Below are 25122 nucleotides of genomic sequence, written 5' to 3' on the forward strand. Positions count from 1 at the left end.
GGGGGGATTAAAGCGATGGCAAGGGAACATGAAAGGACAGACCATGGCAATAGAAATGAAGGGAAGGGTTAAGGCAAAGGGCAGGGCCTAATTAAGCTTGGAGGAGGACCCTGGACAAAAAAAATTCGGTGGAGGCCCCCATCCCACCTCTAAAACTTGGATCCCACCTGATCCCTATCGCCGCCACATATAAGAGTTGGCTATTCATGTGCGCGGCCCTCTCCACTGAAGCAAGCAACTCTTAGACTTCAAAGGATATGAGCCACGCTCATATGTGGCTACCTCTCCACCTCTTCTCTGCTGGGCTCTTCTCTGTGTGGCTCTATGCAGGTGGGCACAATGACGACATCACAACACGTTGCAGCTTGGAAGGCCGAAGGTTGAAATGGCAGATTGGTCAATCCTATTGCTACTTGCACCCGCAAGACAATAGTCTCTCCCGATCCAGTTGTAATTTTAACAACCAGATCGGAAGAACCGGCTTAGGTAGGGAGTGTGGGTGGTGGAGGACAGAAGGAGGTCTTCCCATATAAAGGGTTATTTCCGTCCAAGACGACCACAGCACATGCCACAAACGTCTGACAGATGCAGGCCCCATTTCCAGATTCACGCCCACGTCTAGAACGGTTCACAATTAATTTCTTAATATATCTTTATAGCGGTCAGACCTCCTTTTTTCCTGTTCCAAATTGCCCGCATAGACAGAGTTAAATGATAAAATTCTGGCTGCCTGCAGCCACCACTAGGGGAGTTTAGGAGCTTACTGCATACAGATTTATTATTGAGTTTAATGCATAAACATTATGCAGTAAGCTCCCCCTAGTGGTGACTGCAGGAAGCCAATATTTTATCATTGTGCTCTATGTCTAAGCAGGGAATTTGGCACTCTGTGTCAGAAAAGTAAAGCTCATTTGCTATTGGATACATTAAGAAATTGATCAGCACAGAATCTTGGTCCCATTTAAATAAAAAAACAAAAAAGATGGACATTGCTCTGTACGATGGGACACAAAGTTCCTATGGGTCTGTATTATGGATCGGCAGACACTCTGTATGATGTCTCAATGGGGCACCGTACCTTATCCAAGAAGCACGGCACCATTTTTATTTGACAGATAAGCAAAATCGTTTAGTCTCTCTGTATAAGTCACGCAGCACACGGAAGTACAGAATTGGAAATAGAAGGATATATTGCCCTGTCTGGGAAATTCATTGCCATTACAACGAAATACTAAGGGCATGTTCACACGGGGAAACCCCCCCCCCCCAAAAAAAAACTATATGTAAATGTGTGAAATACGCTAGCGTTTTTTGAGAAGCGTTTTTAAAATACAGGTGTTTTTAAGATGTTTTTTACATTTCATTGTGCACGCTTTTTGGCGCGCAATTAGGACTCCCATTGACTATGCGAATATTTGGCGCGTTTTCGCCGTGTTTTGCAAATTACACAACGCGTTTTTCTTAATACGCTTGCATAAAGAGAAACGCGTTGTATGTACTACTGTGCGCTTTCCCATTGACTCGAATGGGAAGCTTTGTAGCGTTTATTGGCGCGTATTTCGGTTAGTAAAACTTGCCATAATACACGTCAAATACACGCCGTGTGAACAGGGCCTAAGACTTTTACAATAACAATAAACTGGCGAGAAAAAGATGATAACCTTTTGAAAACGGATGAAATTTATTAAATACGCTTCAAGTCCTGAGGACAACCTACATCTACTCGTAGTTAGTTAGACCTTAACAATCTATTTTTTTCACTTGCTCCAATGAATCTAAAATTTTTAAAAAACAAAGCAACTTCATTTATGTCGTGATTAAAAACCCCCTACCGTTTTGTGTCTACAGCTCCTATGCAGACCTCTGTGTCTCGATGGTCACAGACTGCAATCAAAGCCTGTGTAGTCTGATCTTCCAGTCATGTGTTACTCCACTCTCTTCTTGGTTATGATGAAAGGGAGTAACGCATGACTGCAGGATCAGACTACACAAGGTTTGCTTGTAGTCTGTAACCATGGAGACACATAGGGGGAGATATATTAAGGCTGGCGTTTCATACACAAGGAGATTTTTAATCAAGACTATTTGCTTAATTATTTTTTTTTTATATATGCAATGGAACAACAAAAGAATTGATGGCAAAAGTCCACATACCCTTCTAAATTCAATACGATGTCATCTGTGAAATAACCAAATTCTCCAACTGCGTCTCAGCAGCGATGGGTCACAGCCAGAACCAGTGTGGTACTGCAGGGGTTAATGATAAGGACCTATTTGGCCGATAATGGTTCATTCCTATGTGCAGCGGCTTTGACTTCCAATCTGCAGGCAGTGACTGCTTCTACATGGCGGACTGCGCGGGTCGCTGAAGCGTAGCCATGGAGCCACGGACACTTAACAGGAAGGTGATGTGAACGGAATAAAGTAACTGTGCTATTTGCAAATGCTGGAACCATTATAAAGAGGGCCCAGCACTTTACTGGAAGCACAATAATTGCCTGTTACTTCTAAGGGTATGTTCACACGCGAAACAAAGTACGGACTGTTTTCAAGAGAAAACAGCCTCTGATTTTCAGCCGTTTTTTGAGACTTTTTTTGCGGCCGTTTTTGGAGCGGTTTTTCCATTGACCCAATGAAAAATGGCTCCAAAAACAGCTCAAGAAGCGACATGCTCCTTTTTATGGGGTGTTATTTTTAAGCGCCGTTTTTTCAAACGGCCGCGTAAAAAAACGCCCCGTCGGAACAAAACACAGTTTTTTCCATTGAAATCAATGGGCAGATGTTTGGAGGCGTTCAGCTTCCGTTTTTTTCAGCCGTTTTTCAGACTGTTTACAGCCCGAAAAACGGCTGAAAATAAGCCGTGTGAACATACCCTTACAATAAAATACTGAAAATGCTTAGAATCAGAGGTGCCGGATTACCAAATATTTTCAGAATAATTGGAAGTTTGGATACATAATCATACAATGATAAATCTACTATACCACAGACTCAGCAGTGAAGCCATCAGGGCTGGTTCTCATGCCAACGCAGCCACCACCAAGAACCTGCTACAGACCCCTGTGCCAGACTATCAGGTAACATCTGCTAATCCAGAATACAGTTATTTTGTCGCTTGCTAATATTGTGGGTCTTCCGAACCATTGGGAATTTTACGGAGGATTATGGATATCGAACAGAGATCTGCACCAAAGACCAAGTGCCAAAATATCTCAAAACTTCCGCTAATCCGACATGAGATTTGTCTTATTACGATTTAAGAAACACTGGGTGCCAGATTATTGGAATTTCACTGTACTAACATTACCAGGTTTCCAATATTTTGCGCTTTATGGTGTTTTCTTCTCTGTTCACAGCCAAAGTGGCGATTCCGTTTATGTGGTAAATCTACACTTTGCATATGACCTAACAGCCAAGATCTAATGGTCATCTGAGCTCCCACAATGCACTGCTCTTTGATAACAGGATTGCAGGAATGGAGCGTTATAATAATTATGTCGTCACTAGTGGAGTTCTCCTTTAATAAATGCCAGACTACACACTAGCCCACTATAATTATAAGAGCATGCCCACTACTACTAACAGTATGGGCATACACTGAACTGAATACGGGACCGTACAGCCAGGAGAGTGCGCACGACTAGAGACATCACAACAGATGTTACAAAGGATGCTAGCATTTTTTTTCTAGGGGGTCCCACATCCTTTTGGGAGGGCAACATCCCCCTGCTTAGCATCATCATCCATTAGACTTGTGTTACAGAAAAGATTATACACATTACCAGGTTTCCAATTTAATCCCAACTATTGTTTTTAAAGTAGACCCCAGGTTTCCTCCTGAATCGGGAGACTAGGCCTAAGTATATATTTGGATCAATGGGCCGTCATGTAATACACAATTCGACAGCAGGACAGACACTTTGCCGTGGCTCTCTGCCCTTGCTAATAAAAGGGGACCCTGAACAGAGACATATGGATAGGAGTTGCCCAAACTGAAAAGCCCCTTTAAATGAATTTTACTGCACTGTAGATGATGTAAGGCTATTGTAAACCAATCATCAGTGCTCTTCCCGACATTGGGCTGAAGTTTGCACTTTGCCTGTGACATGCTGAATGCTGCTGCACAGGGCACAGTCTGTTGCCTCTCCTGTGCCTTAGACCTGTATCTATAGATCTCCAGCATCCTGAAACAGTTTAAAATTATCTATATAACTATCACTTCTGACAGAGGTGATTTGGCCACACATGAAGTTATCAGAGCTACTGCCGGCAGACAGCGATTTCTACAGTCAAGATGGCCGACAGAAGTTGGATTATTCTCTTCTAGAAAGACAAGTTAGAGGAGGTATGCGGGGGAACAGAAGAACACTGGTATAACGTGGGCGAGGTTAGGGCATGGTGGAGGGGATTACATGGGTCTGCTGGGTATTCACTTTATGGGGTTAGTTCAGGTCCGTACATAATCCCTGATATGTAGGAACAGAATGCGGCATTTTATGTTGGACCTTTCTTACAGAATAGACACTAGGACGTTGCATCAATAGTGATTCCCCATATCTATGATTATTATCAGAACCGCTTCCAAGTGGGAGAGATTCCATTACACACGAGGGAAGTCTCCGGGAATGGATCCCCCCACGGCTTCTCTATCGGCTTATTTCACCCTATATCTGGAGGGTGGCGATCCATTTTCCACAGCCCTGCCAATCGGTTATCAAATTGTACATGATTCTGATAATTAGAGTATAATAAGAGTATTACTATTTAAACAAATCCCTAAAATGTTAGTGTAGGGTGATCACTGTTGGGCCTATTATTTAAAGTGGTTCTCCGAACCCTAAAAACTCCATTGGGGCAGAAAATCGTGAAAAAATATAAATGTACCTTTAAAATCTGGCTGCTTCCCCTTACCACCGGTCACTGGATTCCCCGCCACTGTGTCACTGTGACATCACTGCTGCAGCCACAGTCATGAATGACATCACTGAGAAGGTGGCAGGAGGAACCCCAGTGACCCCGGAGCATAAAAGTGCATGCACAGATGTAGCAGAGTCGACTCATTTAAAGTGCACTTGTTATGACAAAGGGGCACCTATGACATGACCATAACAGGATATCCTAGAGGGCACCCCTTGTGGTGGGATCCGTGATGTTTATTCTTTTGGGGACACTACACCTCCCACTATTTCCAATTAATTTGGAAGGCGGGGGTTGTGTACAGACGATTCTACTATGGTGAGGGCACTCATTATGGTCATCTTATTGATACACGTGTTTGATGTGTATCTGGATCCTGACTGGTGCTACTGTTTTTGTATGTGATACTTAATGCAGTTGGTGCATTTGCAGTCTAAGGGAAAATTAGTTAGGCCAATATGTTGTCAAACTCAGCGCAACTACTCCAACAAGCTCAGCACTCAACGCTAACAAACTCAGTGCTGCTACTCTAACAGACTCTGTCCTGCTAGTTTGCTAAATTCTGCTCTATTTTACCAGGAAAGTCTTGCTACTCTACTACACTGACAAACTCAGATTTCCTGCAAGGACAAACCTATTATTCTTTAGTTTGCAGTTTAAAAAAAAAAAACGTCATGGGCTTGGGCAACCCCTTTAAGATCAGCTCTGGTACATTAACAAACTCAGCTCCACTACACTGACATACTCACCTCTGCTATACTACGTTCAACTCAGCTCTACAACACTGACAAACTCAGCCCTGCTACGCTAACAAACTCAGTTTTGCAACCGACAAACTCAGCTCTGCTCTACTACATTAACAAAATTCAGCTGTGCTACACTAACATACTCAGCTCTGCTCTGCTACTTAAACTCAGTTTTGCAACACTGACAAACTCAGCTCTACTACATATATATCCTCGAACAAATCATAAAACATATGCCCTCCAAAACCCTTTTTCCGTCTGTTAATACAAATCCCATCATTTTATGGTCCCTGGGGAAAACTTGAGCATGGTAACGCACCCATAGGTCCCCGACATGTATATCTTCATGGATCAGACCCTATATACCCCGCCACCTCCTGGGGGCAGCCTGTCGCACAACGCACACGTTGAAGCAATCACCTCGATCCCCAACATGAATGAATATTGAATGAAATAGTAAATTAACCCCTGACCTACCTTGCAGCCAAACATCAACGATAAAGTGTTGTTGGTGCATGCAACTTTGCAGTGGCAGATCATCGGGGTGCAGCACGCTGGCGTCTTGACTATAGGGGACATTCCTTCACTGCTGCAAATCCTGCATCCTGCCAGGTAACCCACCTAGGTCCTGGGGTACAGCTAGCAGCATATGTCTATCAACAGCAGCACAGAGGACACACAGGGGCAGGAGGGATGATGCATCAGTAGTGCAGAGATGATAGGATTCCCCCTTGTTCCAATTAGTTACAGGCAGAAAAAAAAACTAACAATGGCCAAATAAGAATGCCCCCTCCTACAAGATGTGCCAGCCGGAGGGTCTACGTTATTCCATGGGCAGGAGACTGCAGATCCTGAATTGGTTGGTAGCCAGTGACTGACTGCAAGGCATAGCGGTGGATGTGGAGGATGGATGGAGTAGTAGTATCTGTGGACAATCCTCAAGAAGGGAGCTCCAAAAGATGTTAGATGCTAAAAGAATTGCATCAGCTCCTGCTTCATTCCGCTATCCTGCCAGCCTGACCAGCGCACACACAGCTGTGCAGACCCGCAGATGGCAGGCGAAGCAATGGGAATAGTGTGCGCTGCAAGTCACAATCCAGCTTACTCCAGGCATATCCCAGCACATCAAAGTCACAGAATCATTCCCCAGCTTAAAGCTGCACACTATGTTACTGCGTGCGAAAGATGGCTCTTCCTGCAGAATACATACTATAGAAATGTAGCAGAGCTGAGCGGGTTATCAGGTGATATAGCAGTGGTGGCTGCAGGATAATCTACCGTGTTATCCTAATTCATAGCGGTATCAAGATAAAAGTGAAATGACACATTCAGCTCTACTACAAGATAAAAGTGAAATGACACATTCAGCTCTGCTACAAGATAAAAGTGAAATGACACACTCAGCTCTGCTATAACTGCTATCCCTTGAGCTGTCCTATTCTGCCGTCAAGTATCTGCTTCTAGGAAAGACGGGAGATAAAATATTCTGGTGATTAGAATTCATTCTCATTTCACCTAAATAAAAAAAATAAAGTATAGTATAGACCGTAGGTACAAACTAGAATAGGTCTTTTAAAGGGGAAATTACTGGGGGTCCCCTAATCTTTACCCCAGTATACCCCAACAGGGCCCCCTAATAGACTAATCAGAGGCTAGGTAGTCCTATTGCACAGGGCCCCCACCTACTGGTGTCTTATGTGGCAGAGGGTCCCCTACAGACACCAGGGGGATGGGGGATGGGGGGCTGCATTTAAAGCTACAGACTGGATCTGCACGGACAATGCATACAGCTAATCACAAGACTCTAAAGAGGAACTCCTGATTGGCTGCCTGTAGAACGGCCCAATAAATATGATTGCCGGTGTGAACCAATGACATTAAAAGGATGAAATAGTCATTAATGGAATTCTATGAGCCGATCATTTAGACTCTATTATATATCAAATACATGGCACTTAAAGGGGTATTTCGGGTTTTAGCAAAGACGTGTTATTCTTTGTATAAAGAAAAGTCTTACAGTTTTGTAATATGCTTTCTGTATCAATTCTTCACGGTTTTCAAAATATCTGCTTGCTGTCCTAAGAAATCCGTCCTGATCACATGATGAACACACAGCTTGTTGCAGTAACAGTGCAGTAATCATTCTGTCTTATAACGAGCCGTGATCCTGTGTGTCCATCACATGGCCAGGACAGATTTGTATCCAATGGAAGGACAGCAAGCAGAGGTTTTAAAAAACGTGAAGAATTGATACAGAAAATAGTTTGGAAAAGTGTATAACTTTCCTTTTATACAAAGAATAACATTTATTTGCTGAAACAGGAATACCCCTTTAAGTATGATGTATTTGATATATCACAAATTATAAATTATGTAGAAGAAACCAATGAAAGTTCCTATAGAAGGACAGCAAGCAGAGATCTTGGAAACGATGCAGAATTGATACAGCAAGTATATTGGAAAATTGTATAACTTTTTATTATAGAATGAATATCCTTTATTTGATATATGGAAATCTCTCAGCTATAACTAAAGAGGCACCAAGGTGAGCTGCGGACCCCTTGGAGTTCCAGCAGGGGGAGAAATCAAATTCAGAATACAAGTTCCTTAAAGAGGAACGGCCCCCCCTCCTGACATGTCTATTTCAGTAAATAACTATTCCCAATAAAATAAAAATTCTGGAGCATCCTTCCTTAGTACTCTGCGATGTGCTGTTCCTCTGTTATTCCTCTTAGAAATGTATAAATACATTAACTGCAGAGTGTTACCAGTTGGGGGTGTGTCTCTACACAGACTGATAACCTCCAATCAGTGCTGACAGGATGACACTGGGTAGGGACACGCCCCTTCGACAAAGGGAATGGTGACACCCAGTTGTTAATGTATTCATACATTTCCAGGAGGAATAATAGAGGAATGATACAATGCAGATAAAATATGTTCCAGAATGGTTTTTAATAGGGATATACAAGTATTTAGTAAAGTAGACATGTCAGGAGAGGTGACAGCGCCTTCTTAAAACACTGCAAATATGCCGCGGAAACCTCAAATAAATGCTTTTGTATGGAAAAAGTATCGGAGTACGGACTCAATATAAAGTCTATATTCCGATACATCGGCTTTCCGGAAAAAGACCTTCAGCTGCTTCGTTCTAGCGATTGGTGGGGTCTCCGTGCTCGGACCCCCACCAATCCAAACTTCTGACAAGTCACTATGACATGTCAGAAGTTTGTCGAACGTTTAGCTACACTTTAACCCCTTCCCCTCCCGCCGCAGCCATTTTTCGGATTTTCACTTTTATTTTTTCCTCCCCACTTTCCATAAGCCGTAACTTTTTTATTTTTCCATTAATATTGCCATATGAGCAGCAATTCCTCAATCTTTTGGGTGGTATTGGTTTTACGGCGTTCATCTTGCTGTAAAAACATCATGTCAACTTTATTCTGCGGGTCAATACGATTACAGCGATACCAAATTTATATAGTTCTTTTATGTTTTACTACTTTTACAAGGAAAAAACTGATTGCTAAAAATAAAATTTGAGTTTTATCGCCACATTCCGAGGTATAACTTTATTATTTTCCCTTCGATTTATCGGTATTAGGGATTAATTTTTGTGGGGCGAAATGTAGTTTATATTGGTTCTATTTTGGGCTTCATGAGACTTTTTTTTATCACTTTTTATTAAAAAAATTGTGGGCGATGAGGTGACCACAAAACAGCAATTCTGACATTTTATGTCTTAAATTTTTACGGCGTTCACCGTGCTACTAAATAACGATATATTGTAATAGTTCAGACTTTTACGGACGTGTCGATACCAGTTATGTTAATTATTTTTTTTTACATCCCTTACTAATGCATTGCAGTATATCGTGATTCTGACAGCCTCTTATCAAAGATGGCGGACCTGTGGGCCTTCATCAAGCCCCCAGGCTGCCATGCCAACCAACGGCACCCCCGATCTCTCCATGGGGGGGGTGTTGAAACGTTACAGGGGGTCGCCCTCCTGTTTTCAGTAATTTAAATGCCGCGGTCGCATTTGACATTTGCAGCATTTAACGGGTTAAACTAGCGGGATCGCGCTCATTACCCGGCAGTGTCGGCTGTAACATACAGCCGACACACTCGTCTTATGGAGCGGGCACAGCCCGTGAGCCCGCTCCATACTACCCCACCCGACGTGCGCCGTATATATACCGTGGATATCGGAATGGGGTTAAAGGGGTTTTCCCACCAGAGACATTTATGACATATCCACAGCTACAAGCTGTGATTGGCTGACGCAGACGCATGGGATGAAATGTCAACAAAAGAGCATAAATTGACATGCTGCGGAATAAAATACCGCACTGCAGGTCAATTTGTAAACGTTTTCTCAGCTGATTTTTTTTTCCGCACCGTGGGGAGGAGATTTGTTCAAATTTCATCCACTTTGCGGCTGCTGTATTACGCTGCAGATTTTCCGTACAGAATTCCGTGGCGGAAATTCAGCAGCGTTTACGCTATGTGGGAACCAGCCTGACTTTGTAAGCTGCCATGTTCTTCTCCTGCCTGAGAGTGCAGTGAAGAGAGATGCTGCAGAGCTTGGAGCAGGATTGTGGGCTATGGCAGACTTGGAGCAGGATTGTGGGCTATGGCAGACTTGGAGCAGGATTGTGGGCTATGGCAGACTTGGAGCAGGATTGTGGGCTATGGCAGACTTGGAGCAGGATTGTGGGCTATGGCAGACTTGGAGCAGGATTGTGGGCTATGGCAGACTTGGAGCAGGATTGGGGGCTATTGCAGACTTGGAACAGGATTGTGGGCTATGGCAGACTTGGAGCAGGATCGGGGGCTATGGCAGACTTGGAGCAGGATCGTGGGCTATGGCAGACTTGGAGCAGGATCGTGGGCTATGGCAGACTTGGAGCAGGATCGTGGGCTATGGCAGACTTGGAGCAGGATCGTGGGCTATGGCAGACTTGGAGCAGGATTGTGGGCTATGGCAGACTTGGAGCAGGATTGTGGGCTATGGCAGACTTGGAGCAGGATTGGGGGCTATGGCAGACTTGGAGCAGGATTGTGGGCTATGGCAGACTTGGAGCAGGATTGTGGGCTATGGCAGACTTGGAGCAGGATTGTGGGCTATGGCAGACTTGGAGCAGGATTGTGGGCTATGGCAGACTTGGAGCAGGATTGTGGGCTATGGCAGACTTGGAGCAGGATTGTGGGCTATGGCAGACTTGGAGCAGGATTGTGGGCTATGGCAGACTTGGAGCAGGATTGTGGGCTATGGCAGACTTGGAGCAGGATTGTGGGCTATGGCAGACTTGGAGCAGGATTGGGGGCTATGGCAGACTTGGAGCAGGATTGTGGGCTATGGCAGACTTGGAGCAGGATTGTGGGCTATGGCAGACTTGGAGCAGGATTGTGGGCTATGGCAGACTTGGAGCAGGATTGTGGGCTATGGCAGACTTGGAGCAGGATTGTGGGCTATGGCAGACTTGGAGCAGGATTGTGGGCTATGGCAGACTTGGAGCAGGATTGGGGGCTATTGCAGACTTGGAGCAGGATTGTGGGCTATGGCAGACTTGGAGCAGGATTGTGGGCTATGGCAGACTTGGAGCAGGATCGGGGGCTATGGCAGACTTGGAGCAGGATTGTGGGCTATGGCAGACTTGGAGCAGGATTGTGGGCTATGGCAGACTTGGAGCAGGATTGTGGGCTATGGCAGACTTGGAGCAGGATTGTGGGCTATGGCAGACTTGGAGCAGGATTGTGGGCTATGGCAGACTTGGAGCAGGATTGTGGGCTATGACAGACTTGGAGCAGGATTGTGGGCTATGGCAGACTTGGAGCAGGATTGGGGGCTATTGCAGACTTGGAGCAGGATTGTGGGCTATGGCAGACTTGGAGCAGGATTGTGGGCTATGGCAGACTTGGAGCAGGATTGGGGGCTATTGCAGACTTGGAGCAGGATTGTGGGCTATGGCAGACTTGGAGCAGGATTGTGGGCTATGGCAGACTTGGAGCAGGATTGTGGGCTATGGCAGACTTGGAGCAGGATTGTGGGCTATGGCAGACTTGGAGCAGGATCAGGGGGCTATGGCAGACTGGGGGTGTCCTTTACTGCGGTCAGAGATTGTCAGCAATACATAAGACATCGGAGCAAGTGCAAGTACCGCAAACCCGTTGTGTTTTCAATAATTTGACTTTATAGAACAAGATGAACCAGGCTAATGCGACCTCTGAGTCCCAGTAACCCCGTTCTGTTTAGGTAAATCCTCCACTAGGGGGCGCCTGATCACCATTTTACAGCCCCTGTTCAGGATGACAGTAACCTGGGTTTTTACAACATTAAGCATAATTTGAGTGATAATATATCTGACCATTTCTATACCAGTTTACAAGTTTGACCACTGATCGGCTTAAAATAAAATCTCATTGCGACTATTGTAAAATTTCCAAGAGGATTACGCATATAACTGTTGGGGTGTAGCCTTCATCTATAAATCTACAAGTAATGATGTGAAACTCTGCACAGATATTTCTTTACTTTTCATGTGCTGATTTTTACAAACATCAGGTCCTCGTCTGCATTCACATCCAAAGCTGCATCAAAAACGTCTAAGTTAGCTGCAGACATGACCGATGTTTAAGAGTCTCTCATAGTGATTGATGCCCTTTCAAACCTGATGCCTTAGGCTATGTTCACATGCTAAAGTAAAAAACGGCTGTCAAATACGGAGCAGTTTTCAATGGAAAGTAGCCTCTGTTTTTCAGCCGTTTTTAAAGCATCAAATGTTTTTTGATGCGTTTTTTGGAACAGTTTTTTGCAGCTCAAGTAGTGACAAGAACTTCTTTTTATGGGCCCTGTCGGAGCGAAACACCGTTTTTCCCATTGAAATAAATGAGCCAACATTTGGAGGCATTCAGCTTCAGTTTTTTCAGGCGTTTTTCCAGGCGTTTACATCCCATAAAACGTCTGAAAACACAGGGTGTGAACATAGCCTTAAAGGAACACTGACAAAACTGATACACTGTGTCATACCTAGCGCAGGGACCTAGGCCCCATGCACACGACCGTGCCTGTAATCACAGTCCGTGATTACAGGCATGGTCGGCCGCATAATTACGGATGAATTCTACGGTCGGGTGCATGGGGCCTTATGGGTGGGGCTTGACTCTGGGATTCTCTTTGGTGTCATGCACCGCCCCCTCTACCAGACACAACACCGTGTATAGGTTTTTTCCAGTGTTCCTTTAAAAGACCGGGACTAGCGCTATCCATTACCAAGACGTACAACGCTTTATTGAAAACAAGCAGCAGTTTCAGCTGGTCGGCGTCGGATTATTTTTACACAGCATCTACTTGCTATACAATTCTGTAATTTCATCTCCTCTATACACAGAGAAAGGCTAGTATTCTCCAGATGCGTTGGTGGTTGAATACAGATGATCCCGAAAATGTGTCTGGAATGAAAAGTGTCGATACTGAAGAAAAAGGAAACAGCCGTGTCTGGAAGGTGAACGGTGACTGCAGATGTCAACACGGAGATGCTGCAGAACAGCCTGCAGACATTCACCAGTAGGATCAGAGCCTGGCTGGCACGAGTGTACACACATAATACAGACATGGGCAGAAGTCAAGGGCATACACTGAGGAGAGTCCTTAAAATTAAAATGGGGTCCCTGTACAGGTCACCACCCTCACAGTCTGCATTGTGCCTCTTTCCAATTATCTATATAAAATTAAATGGTCACTGCCTCCCGCAAGTTCAGCACACTCCTCTTCTGCTGCTGTCATCATTTCCATTACCTGACTGGCTACAGAGTGTATCATGCTCATACAATTCATGACACTGCTCTTGTAACATGCAGCCATGTCTTCACTTTTATAATGAGCAGACAGGTGACTGTCTCCAACAAAATCCACACACTCATCTCCTGCTGCGGTCATCATTTCCATTACCTGACCGACTTCAGAGTGTATCATGCTGACGCAATTCATTACACCGCCTGTCACATGCAGCCATGTCCTTAATTATATAATGAGCAGACAGGTCACTGCCTCCCGCAAGTTCAGCACACTCCGCTCCTGCTGCTTTCATTGTTTCCATCACCTGACTGGCTACTGAATGTATCATGCTCATACAATTCATTACACTGCTCCTGTTACAGGCAGCCATGTCTTCGCTCATAATGAGCAGAAAGGTCACTGCCTTCCCCAAAATCAGCACACCCTCTCCCGTTGTCAATATTCCCATGATATAATTGACTGACATTGCCGCATCCAGGGGTATAACCTGAGGCTTCTGGGACCTGATGATAAATTGGCAAAAGGGCCCCCAGCTATCACATGTCTTTGATTGGCCCACTCAGGCATCAGGGCGTGGGTGCGAATGCATCCCCCTACGTCCTATTCAGGCCTTGGTCGCAAAAGGGTTGCCCCATCTGAGTATCCCTATCTGTATGTCCTATAGAGGTCATAGTGGTGGATCTCCCTCTATTAGTCAGAGAAGAGCCACTGGAGAGAGCAGCTACCACATTATTGGATTTGACAAAACCATGTTTTACACAATCCCCCCCCCCCTTTTTTTTTTATTGGGGACCATTTGCTGCAGGGGAAATACCTGTCTTCTTGCAGCAGGGATTTAGTAGCTGGACCAGTGGCCATCAGCTAATCCACAGGGGAAACATTTTTTTTTATTTTTTTAAATGGGTTGTCCAAATGACATAACTGTAAACAGGTCACTGCCTCCTGCAAGATCAGCACACTCCTCCTCTGCTGCTGTCATCTTGTTTGGTTACAAGGGGTCCTTTTTCCACCCATTTAAAAAATGAGGAAATAAATGAGAGCATGTTCTTAATTTCTGATAGACTCACTGTTTAAAGCTGGTCACCCTAAGAGACATTGGCAGTCGGGAGGAGGGGGGTGGGGGTACTGTGTACATGAAGGGTACATGCAGTATATAGATCCCTTTGCAAAATAGCTCAACTCTACTAGGTAGAAAGCTGTCTCTCTAGTGCCACCTATAGGTGGCGTCTCACACAGTCAGCCAGAACCCTACTCCATACTGATGAGGAGCAACAACTCAGATACAGTGTTGTTGACAGATGTCTCTGGTTTCGCTCATAACCTTTCAAGACTCTTTACAGGGGTGGATATTGACTTACAGTAAAGTCCCCTGTAGGTGGCACTACGGAGATAGCTCTCCTCCAGAAGGAGAAAAACTATTTTGCATACCGTTTCCCAGGGAGCATTGCCCTAGTACCTTTCAAGAGGTAGATCCCTATCGATATTGACCATGTCCATGTCAACAAACCGTGGCCCCCATCTACCCCCTCAGCCCGATGTCTAGTGCTCAGTCACTAAAGTGCTCTATGTTCCCGGAGGACCTCTAACTGTGAATGTGTCAGCTATTTTGCACTCTGGAGCTCGGCGTGACCTTGTTTGTTGCTTATTGTGATGGAGTCATCTCTTTTATGCAAGTAAATGAATGAAATCTGCAATGAACTTCCGACAGACTTCATCTTCTAAGCTCTGGGAATAACTCTCTATGTAAGTGGGTCAATATGCTAGGAACTTTTTTTTAGAATATGTTTGATGTTCGACTAATTATAACTGGAGTGATATTTCATGGGGAGAAGCAAAAATCAACGATAAGCTTGAAGATCAGATTATCCTAATGGATATGGATTTGTTCCATCTGGACAACCGCATATGTTAATGAGGTTCTGCTCACGATTGGATCGCCATGGGATTGACAGTGAAAACCACAGCGATCAGATGTTACTGCTGGAAGGAGTGGGAAACAGCACATTCTTTCTGCAGTGGCCACTACAGGACATATGTGGTATTGCATGGTGCCCACTAAAATAAATTAGGGTAGATGGTATCACCGAGAACTCCAGATTGGAAGCCATTATTTGCAGCGGCTCACCGCTTTGGCTAATAGGGCATATGGACAGGGGTTCTCCTAATATGACTGCCCGGCGGGACTGGACATGGAGGCAGCATTGGACAATTTAAGTGGATCTTTATATTACTTGGACATTGTAATAAAACGTTTTTCTGTCTTTTCACTCCCATTCATAGATCAGGCAGGAAGAAGAGCGCAGGGGCTATACATTTATAGGAGGCCCGCGTGACTTTGTGACTAAATGATAGCTGACAAAAAAATAGATGCTCTAACTAGGCCACTTAAATGAGTTATCCCAGATTAGAAAACTAAATATGCTTTCGTCCAATAGCAGCGCCACAACTGTTAACAATTTGTGAACTTAAGTCCTTGTTCACACAGTGCAGATTTGCTGCAGATTTTGCATGTATTTTTTTAGGCAACCACCAGGAACTGAACCTAAACAAAATATATAAAGGAAGGCCTTATAGGTCTGCTCCACCGTATCCAATTCTGGTTTCGACTTAAAACATGCATGCAAAATCTGCATCAAATCTGCACTGTGTGAACAAGGCCTAAATGTATGCAGTGAGCTTGCCTAAGCGTACTTGCAAGCAGCCAAACTCTTTTTATTTAATTAAATGACTGTGTGAAGGGTAGTTGGGCATTTAGATTCTGTATCAAATCCAGATATAGCTCATCAAGGTACCATAATGAGTTATGTTAAACGGCAAACTCAGCTCTACTACATCATGAATACAGAAAAACCAATATTTCAGTGGAGGTCGGATTCTAGCTCTCATTTTTCAAAGGGCATTTGAAAAATGAAAGCTACCACATGATTTTTTGCTATTGCCAATTGCTCTACACTTTCTAGGTCAATATGTCCTTAAAAGGGGTGCTCCATTTTGGACAATCGCTTTGGCTATAATTGTCATCAGATGATAAGATAATAACAAGGTGCCCCGCTGATCTAAGACTCCCAATGATCATGTTTAATCTGCAGGGTGTTAGAATGTGTTCAATTTACCTGCAGCGCCACCATAGGGTAAATTAAGTATTACACGGGTTAATTTGAAATCATAGGGCCAAACATTTAAATCATCGATGTATCGGATCCTCAAGAAAAAAAAAGAAAAGCCTTTTTCCATCATTTTCCATTATTGAGGGTGCTGAACCTCTCAGGCCCCATGCACGCGACAGTAGATTTCGTCCATAATTGAGGACCACAATTAGGTATATTTGCGGAAAGGTGTCCAGGCCGTAGAAAGTGTCCACAAAAGATAGGACATATCCTATCTTATGCTTTTTACAGACCATGCTCCCATACTTTGGGAGGAGCCGGTCATTCCCGTAACTGCAGAATCCATTTAATGTCCTCTCATCGACAGTACCGGAGTAAATTTAGTGTTATTTCCATGGCTACACGCAGCAGAGTCACGTCTCACATTCTCTATCATTAAAACATGAATCAGACGTCTACCTAGACATAAAGAGGCGCAACGTTAGCAGCCGGGTAAGCTTTGATTTTGCATGTGGGCGGAAACTCCAATAAAGAATAAAATGTCAGGGAAGTTCGGTATGAATTACTGGGACGGGTATCAATCAGAACTATATGTGTATTATGTGTCATTCTGTAAGATGCTGATCTGAGAAAATAAATAAATAAATCAAACCAGTAATTTCACACAATTTCATCCTATTCTTTTTACATTTTGACTCGATTTTTTATTTCTAACTTTAAAGTAAAGATCAGTCTTGTTCCCCAAACCTGAAGTTTTTCTAACAATTTAATTGACATTTCGGTCTTAATAATCAGAAGAAAAGCAGAAAATACCTGGTGTGCAAGGGTTCATCTACACGCAGCGGAATTGCAGCGTATTTTCCATCCGGAATTGCGGACAGAAAATACGCAGCAGAATACAATAGCAGCAAAGTTGGTGAGATTTAACAAACCTCATCAACACGCCGCATAAAAATTCAGATAAAAAATTGACATGCGGTACGTATTTTTCGAACCGCAGCATGTCGATTTCTGCTGCGGAAAGTGGACTGCTGCGTTTTTCAGAGGAGATATCACCATCACCTAGCATTGAGAAAAACGCAAAAAAAATATGCAGGAAAAGGTGTGTTTTTGCCACAGCGGAAAGTCTGATACTGTCAACGGAATTGCTGCAGAAATTTTCTTATATGTGGACAAGCCCTAATAATATCAGATTAAAGGCCTCTGTTATTCACTACCAGTCCTCCATCCATAGAGGGCAGTATTATAGTAGTTATATTCTTGTATATAGGGGCAGTATTATAGTAGTTATATTCTTGTATATAGGGGCAGTATTATAGTAGTTATATTCTTGTATATGGGGGCAGTATCATAGTAGTTATTTTCTTGTATATAGGGGGCATTAATATAGTAGTTATATTCTTGTATATAGGGAGCAGTATTATCGTAGTTATATTCTTGTATATAGGAGCAGTATTATAGTAGTTATATTCTTGTATATAGGAGGCAGTATTATAGTAGTTATATTCTTGTATATAGGAGCAGTGTTATAGTAGCTATATTCTTGTATATAGGGGGCAGTATTATAGTAGTTATATTCTTGTATATAGGGGCAGTATTATAGTAGTTATATTCTTGTATATAGGAGGCAGTATTATAGTAGTTATATTCTTGTATATAGGAGCAGTATTATAGTAGCTATATTCTTGTATATAGGGGCAGTATTATAGTAGTTATATTCTTGTATATAGGGGCAGTATTATAGTAGTTATATTCTTGTATATAGGAGCAGTATTATAGTAGTTATATTCTTGTATATAGGAGGCAGTATTATAGTAGTTATATTCTTGTATATAGGGGGCAGTATTATAGTAGCTATATTCTTGTATATAGGGGCAGTATTATAGTAGTTATATTCTTGTATATAGGGGCAGTATTATAGTAGTTATATTCTTGTACATATGGGCAGTATTAGGGTATGTGCACACACACTATTTACGTCCGTAATGGACGGACGTATTTCGGCCGCAAGTACCGGACCGAACTCAGTGCAGGGAGCCGGGCTCCTAGCATCATAGTTATGTACGATGCTAGGAGTCCCTGCCTCTCTGCAGGACAACTGTCCCGTACTGTAATCATGTTTTCAGTACGGGACAGTAGTTCCACGGAGAGGCAGGGACTCCTAGCATCGTACATAAGTATGATGCTAGGAGCCCGGCTCCCTGCACTGTGTTCGGTCCACTACTTGCGGCCGAAATACGTCCGTCAATTACGGACGTAATTAGTGTGTGTGCACATACCCTTATAGTAGTTATATTCTTGTATATAGGGGCAGTATTATAGTAGTTATATTCTTGTATATAGGGGCAGTATTATAGTAGTTATATTCTTGTATATAGGGGCAGTATTATAGTAGTTATATTCTTGTATATAGGGGCAGTATTATAGTAGTTATATTCTTGTATATAGGGGCAGTATTATAGTAGTTATATTCTTGTATATAGGGGCAGTATTATAGTAGTTATATTCTTGTATATAGAGGGCAGTATTATAGTAGTTATATTCTTGTATATAGGGGCAGTATTATAGTAGTTATATTCTTGTATATAGGGGCAGTGTTATAGTAGTTATATTCTTGTATATAGGGAGCAGTATTATAGTAGTTATATTCTTGTATATGGGGCAGTATTATAGTAGTTATATTCTTGTATATAGGGGCAGTATTATAGTAGTTATATTCTTGTATATAGGGGCAGTATTATAATAGTTATATTCTTGTATATAAGGGGCAGTATTATAGTAGTTATATTCTTCTATTTAGAGGCAGTATTATAGTAGTTATATTCTTGTATATAGGAAGTAGTATTATAGTAGTTATATTCTTGTATATAGGGGGCAGTATTATAGTAGTTATATTCTTGTTTATAGGGGCAGTATTATAGTAGTTATATTCTTGTATATAGGAGGCAGTTTTATAGTAGTTATATTCTTGTATATAGGAGGCAGTATTATAGTAGTTATATTCTTGTATATAGGGGCAGTATTATAGTAGTTATATTCTTGTACATAGGAGGAAGTATTATAGTAGTTATATTCTTGTATATAGGGGCAGTATTATAGTAGTTATATTCTTGTACATATGGGCAGTATTATAGTAGTTATATTCTTGTATATAGGGGTAGTATTATAGTAGTTATATTCTTGTATATAGGGGCAGTATTATAGTAGTTATATTCTCGTATATAGGAGGCAGTATTAAAGTAGTTATATTCTTGTATATAGGAGCAGTATTATAGTAGTTATATTCTTGTACATATGGGCAGTATTATAGTAGTTATATTCTTGTACATATGGGCAGTATTATAGTAGTTATATTCTTGTATATAGGGGCAGTATTATAGTAGTTATATTCTTGTATATAGGGAGCAGTATTATAGTAGTTATATTCTTCTATATAGGGGCAGTATTATAGTAGTTATATTCTTGTATATAGGAAGTAGTATTATAGTAGTTATATTCTTGTATATAGGGGGCAGTATTATAGTAGTTATATTCTTGTATATAGGAGCCAGTATTATAGTAGTTATATTCTTGTATATAGGAGCCGTATTATAGTAGTTATATTCTTGTATATAGGAGGCAGTATTATAGTAGTTATATTCTTGTATATAGGGGGCAGTATTATAGTAGGAGAACAGAACTGACAGATCCTCTATACTACACAACACATGAGAACTGACAGCTCCTCTATACTACACCAGACAGGAGAACTGACAGCTCCTCTATACTACATCACACAGGAGAGCTGACAGATCCTCTATACTACAACACGCAGGAGAGCTGACAGACCCTCTATACTACACCACACAGGACAGCTGACAGATTCTCTATACTACACCACACAGGACAGCTGACAGATCCTCTATACTACACCACACAGGAGAGCTGAATGATCCTCCTATACTACACAACACAGGAGAGCTAACAGTTCCTCTATACTACACCACACAGGAGAGCTGACAGCTCCTCTATACTATACCACACAGGAGAGCTGACAGATCCTCTATACTACACCACACAGGAGAGCTGACAGTTCCTCTATACTACACCACACAGGAGAGCTGACAGATCCTCTGTACTACACCACACAGGAGAGCTGACAGCTCCTCTATACTACACCACACAAGAGCTGACAGATCCTCTATACTACACCACACAGGAGAACTGACATATCCTCTATACTACACCACACAGGAGAGCTGACAGATCCTCTATATTACACCACACAGGAGAGCTGACAGCTCGTCTACACTACACCACACAGGAGAGCTGACAGATCCTCTATACTACACCACACAGGAGAGCTGACAGCTCCTCTATACTACACCACACAGGAGAGCTGACAGCTCCTCTATACTACACCACACAGGAGAGCTGACAGATCCTCTATACTACACCACACAGGAGAGCTGACAGCTCCTCTATACTACACCACACCACACAGTAGAGCTGACAGCTCCTCTATACTACACCGCACAGGAGAACTGACAGATCCTCTATACTACACCACACAAGAGAGCTGATAGATCCTCTATACTACACCACACAGGAGAACTGACAGATCCTCTATACTACACCACACAGGAGAACAGACAGATCCTCTATACTACACCACACAAGAGAGCTGACAGATCCTCTATACTACACCACACAGGAGAGCTGACAGATCCTCTATACTACACCACACAGGAGAGCTGACAGATCCTCTATATTACACCACACAGGAGAGCTGACAGCTCCTCTATACTACACCACACAGGAGAACTGACAGATCCTCTATACTACACCACACAGGAGAGCTGACGGCTCCTCTATACTACACCACACAGGAGAGCTGACAGATCCTCTATACCACCCCACACAGGAGAGCTGACAGATCCTCTACACCACATAGGAGAGCACACAGATCCTCTATACTACACAACACAGGAGAGCTGGCAGATTCTCTATTCTACACCACACAGGAGAGCTGACAGATCCTCTATACTACACCACACAGGAGAGCTGACAGATCCTCTATACTACACCTCACAGGAGAGCTGGCAGATTCTCTATTCTACACCACACAGGAGAGCTGACAGATCCTCTATACCACCCCACACAGTTGAGCTGACAGATCCTCTACACCACATAGGAGAGCACACAGATCCTCTATACTACACAACACAGGAGAGCTGGCAGATTCTCTATTCTACATCACACAGGAGAGCTGACAGATCCTCTATACTACACCACACCACACCACACAGGAGAGCTGACAGCTCCTCTATACTACACCACACAGGAGAGCTGACAGATCCTCTATACTAAACCACACAGGAGAGCTGACAGCTCCTCTATACTACACCACACAGTAGAGCTGACAGCTCCTCTATACTACACCGCACAGGAGAACTGACAGATCCTCTATACTACACCACACAAGAGAGCTGATAGATCCTCTATACTACACCACACAGGAGAGCTGACAGATCCTCTATACTACACCACACAGGAGAGCTGACAGATTCTCTATTCTACACCACACAGGAGAGCTGACAGACCCTCTATACCACCCCACACAGTTGAGCTGACAGATCCTCTACACCACATAGGAGAGCACACAGATCCTCTATACTACACAACACAGGAGAGCTGGCAGATTCTCTATTCTACATCACTCAGGAGAGCTGACAGATCCTCTATACTACACCACACAGGAGAGCTGACAGATCCTCTATACTACACCACACCACACAGGAGAGCTGACATCTCCTCTATACTACACAACACAGGAGAGCTGGCAGATTCTCTATTCTACACCACACAGGAGAGCTGACAGATCTTCTATACTACACCACACAGGAGAGCTGACAGATCCTCTATACTACACCATACAGGAGAGCTGACAGCTCCTCTATACTACACCACACAGGGGAACTGACAGATCCTCTATACTACACCACACAAGAGAGCTGACAGATCCTCTACACCACAGAGGAGAGCAGACAGATCCTCTATACTACACCACACAGGAGAGCTGATAGATCCTCTATACTACCCCACACAGGAGAGCTGACAGATCCTCTATACTACACCACACTGGAGAGCTGACAGATCCTCTATACTACACCACACAGGAGAGCTGACAGATGCTCTATACTACATCACACAGGAGAGCTGACAGATCCTCTACACCACATAGGAGAGCACACAGATCCTCTATACTACACCACACAGGAAAGCAGACAGATCCTCTATACTTCACCACACAGGAGAGCTGACAGATCCTTTATACTACACGACACAGGAGAGCTGACAGCTCCTCTATACTACACTACACAGGAGAGCTGACAGATCCTCTATACTACACCACACAGGAGAGCGGACAGCTCCTCTATACTACACCACACAGGAGAACTGACAGATCCTCTATACTACACCACACAGGAGAGCTGACAGCTCCTCTATACTACACCACACAGGAGATCTGACAGATCCTCTATACTACACCACACAGGACAGCTGACAGATCCTCTATACTACATCACACAGGAGAGCTGAAAGATCCTCTACACCACATAGGAGAGCACACAGATCCTCTTTACTACACAACACAGGAGAGCTGACAGATCCTCTATACTACACTACACAGGAGAGCTGACAGATCCTCTATACTACACCACACAGGAGAGCTGACAGCTCCTCTATACTACACCACACAGGGGAACTGACAGATCCTCTATACTACATCACACAGGAGAGCTGAAAGATCCTCTACACCACAGAGGAGAGCAGACAGATCCTCTACACTACAGAAAACAGGAGAGCTGACAGATTCTCTATACTACACCACACAGGAGAGCTGACAGATCCTCTATACTACACCACACAGGAGAGCTGACAGACCCTCTATACTACACCACACAGGAGAGCTGACAGATCCTCTATACTACACCACATATGAGAATTAACAACTTCTCTATACTACACCACACAGGAGAGCTGACAGATCCTCTATACTACATCACACAGGAGAACTGACAGATCCTCTATACTACACCACACAGGAGAGCTGACAGATCCTCTATACTACACCACACTGGAGAACTGACAGCTCCTCTATACTACACCACACAGGAGAGATGACAGATCATCTATACTCCACCACACAGGAGAGCTGACAGCTCCTCTATACTACACCACACAGGAGAGATGACAGATCCCCTATACTAGACCACACAGGAGAGCTGACAGATCCTCTCTACTACACCACACAGGAAAACTGACAGATCCTCTATACTACACCACACAGGAGAACTGACAGCTCCTCTATACTACACCACACAGGAGAGCAGACTTTGTTTTCTTTTGTGTGAATAAATTCAGTGTCCCTTCATCTAGAGTCGTTTGTGTTTATGGCTATTATATATTATGTTTGTATGAAACATTTTCTGTAACATGGCAGCTGTAATATTGTTTTAAAACTAATTAAACTCCAGCCAGTACTTGCATTATACTAATTAAATAATGGAATTAAATTAATTCGGTTTCTTTTACCTTCTCCACTTTTACTATGCCAAGATATCTATTATGTCTGCTGAGTTGTGAATGAAAGATTCTGTTATATGTGTTATATTATATAAGACTATATGAGCTGCAATAATATACAGTAGCTAACGTCATCTTGGGGCCAATAACATATCTTGGCGGTGGCCCTAGGCATCCTTGCACATAGTCACGCGCCCAGACACATTGTTGCATACACACAAACAATGTACAGATATAGATACATGTGTACTCTAAATACTCACATACATAGACAAACATATAAACTAGTTACAAACTTTTTTTTAAGTCACGTTACTGGTTGTTTTTATTGTTGCAATAATGAGAACTTTTTAAGTCAACTCTGCAATAGATTTACCTGGAATGTTTTTTTAATCCGCTGACATGGTATAACTAGTGCAGCGTTTACTGGCGGGAAAGTTATAAACCTCTCAATGCCAGTTTTCTGGCGTAAAAAAGTTGCAATAGGCCCAAAAGTCACAATTTGTGTTGAAAAGTGCAAGTTTGGGCAATGTACGGCCCACAATGAAAAGGGGTCGTGGCTTATCAAAAAAGGGGACGGGCCACCACAGCCCTAGAACTTTTTTTTATAATTCTTTCTGAGCTTGGTGGTTTAAGTGGCTTGTGAACTAAGTGGAGTTCTAAAACCGGATTGTGTTGCTGTACTTCTGTATTGTGTTGCTGTATTTCTGTGTTTGTGAATCTGTTTTGATTGCTAGCAAATAGAAGATAGCAAAAACTCACACAATTTAAAAAAAAAATTTGTAAATTTTTTTTTTTTTTCCCTTGCAGATTCGTTCCAGCTCAGCAGTTGACGAGGGGGAAGGGGTTAACTGGACACAGATTCGTTCCAGCTGAGCAGTTGACGAGGGGGAAGGGGTTAACTGGACACAGGTGGTATAAATTAGTCATCAGACCTCATTTTGAGCTTGCTCTTTCTGAGCTTGGTGGTTTAAGTGGCTTG

The 25122-nt window shown here is 43.1% G+C and overlaps 1 protein-coding gene across 7 annotated transcripts in view; it reads right to left on the minus strand.

Moving 5' to 3' along the window:
* DLG2 (discs large MAGUK scaffold protein 2) overlaps positions 1-25122 on the minus strand; it is a 1355189-nt gene that overhangs the window by 866036 nt on the left and 464031 nt on the right. Inside the window, exon 1 of one of the 7 annotated variants that reach the window (XM_075851399.1) lies at positions 6141-6761. The exons of 5 other annotated variants lie outside the window; for them this stretch is intronic. In XM_075851399.1, the coding sequence (XP_075707514.1) occupies positions 6141-6242 (102 nt within the window). In that variant the 5' untranslated portion in view covers positions 6243-6761. Of the gene's footprint in view, positions 1-6140; positions 6762-25122 lie in introns of those variants that run through there. One more of the 7 variants, XM_075851407.1, reaches the window with a different exon arrangement.

The sequence above is a fragment of the Rhinoderma darwinii genome, chromosome 2, assembly GCF_050947455.1.
Source record: "Rhinoderma darwinii isolate aRhiDar2 chromosome 2, aRhiDar2.hap1, whole genome shotgun sequence".
In the NCBI taxonomy this organism is placed as follows: domain Eukaryota; kingdom Metazoa; phylum Chordata; class Amphibia; order Anura; family Rhinodermatidae; genus Rhinoderma; species Rhinoderma darwinii.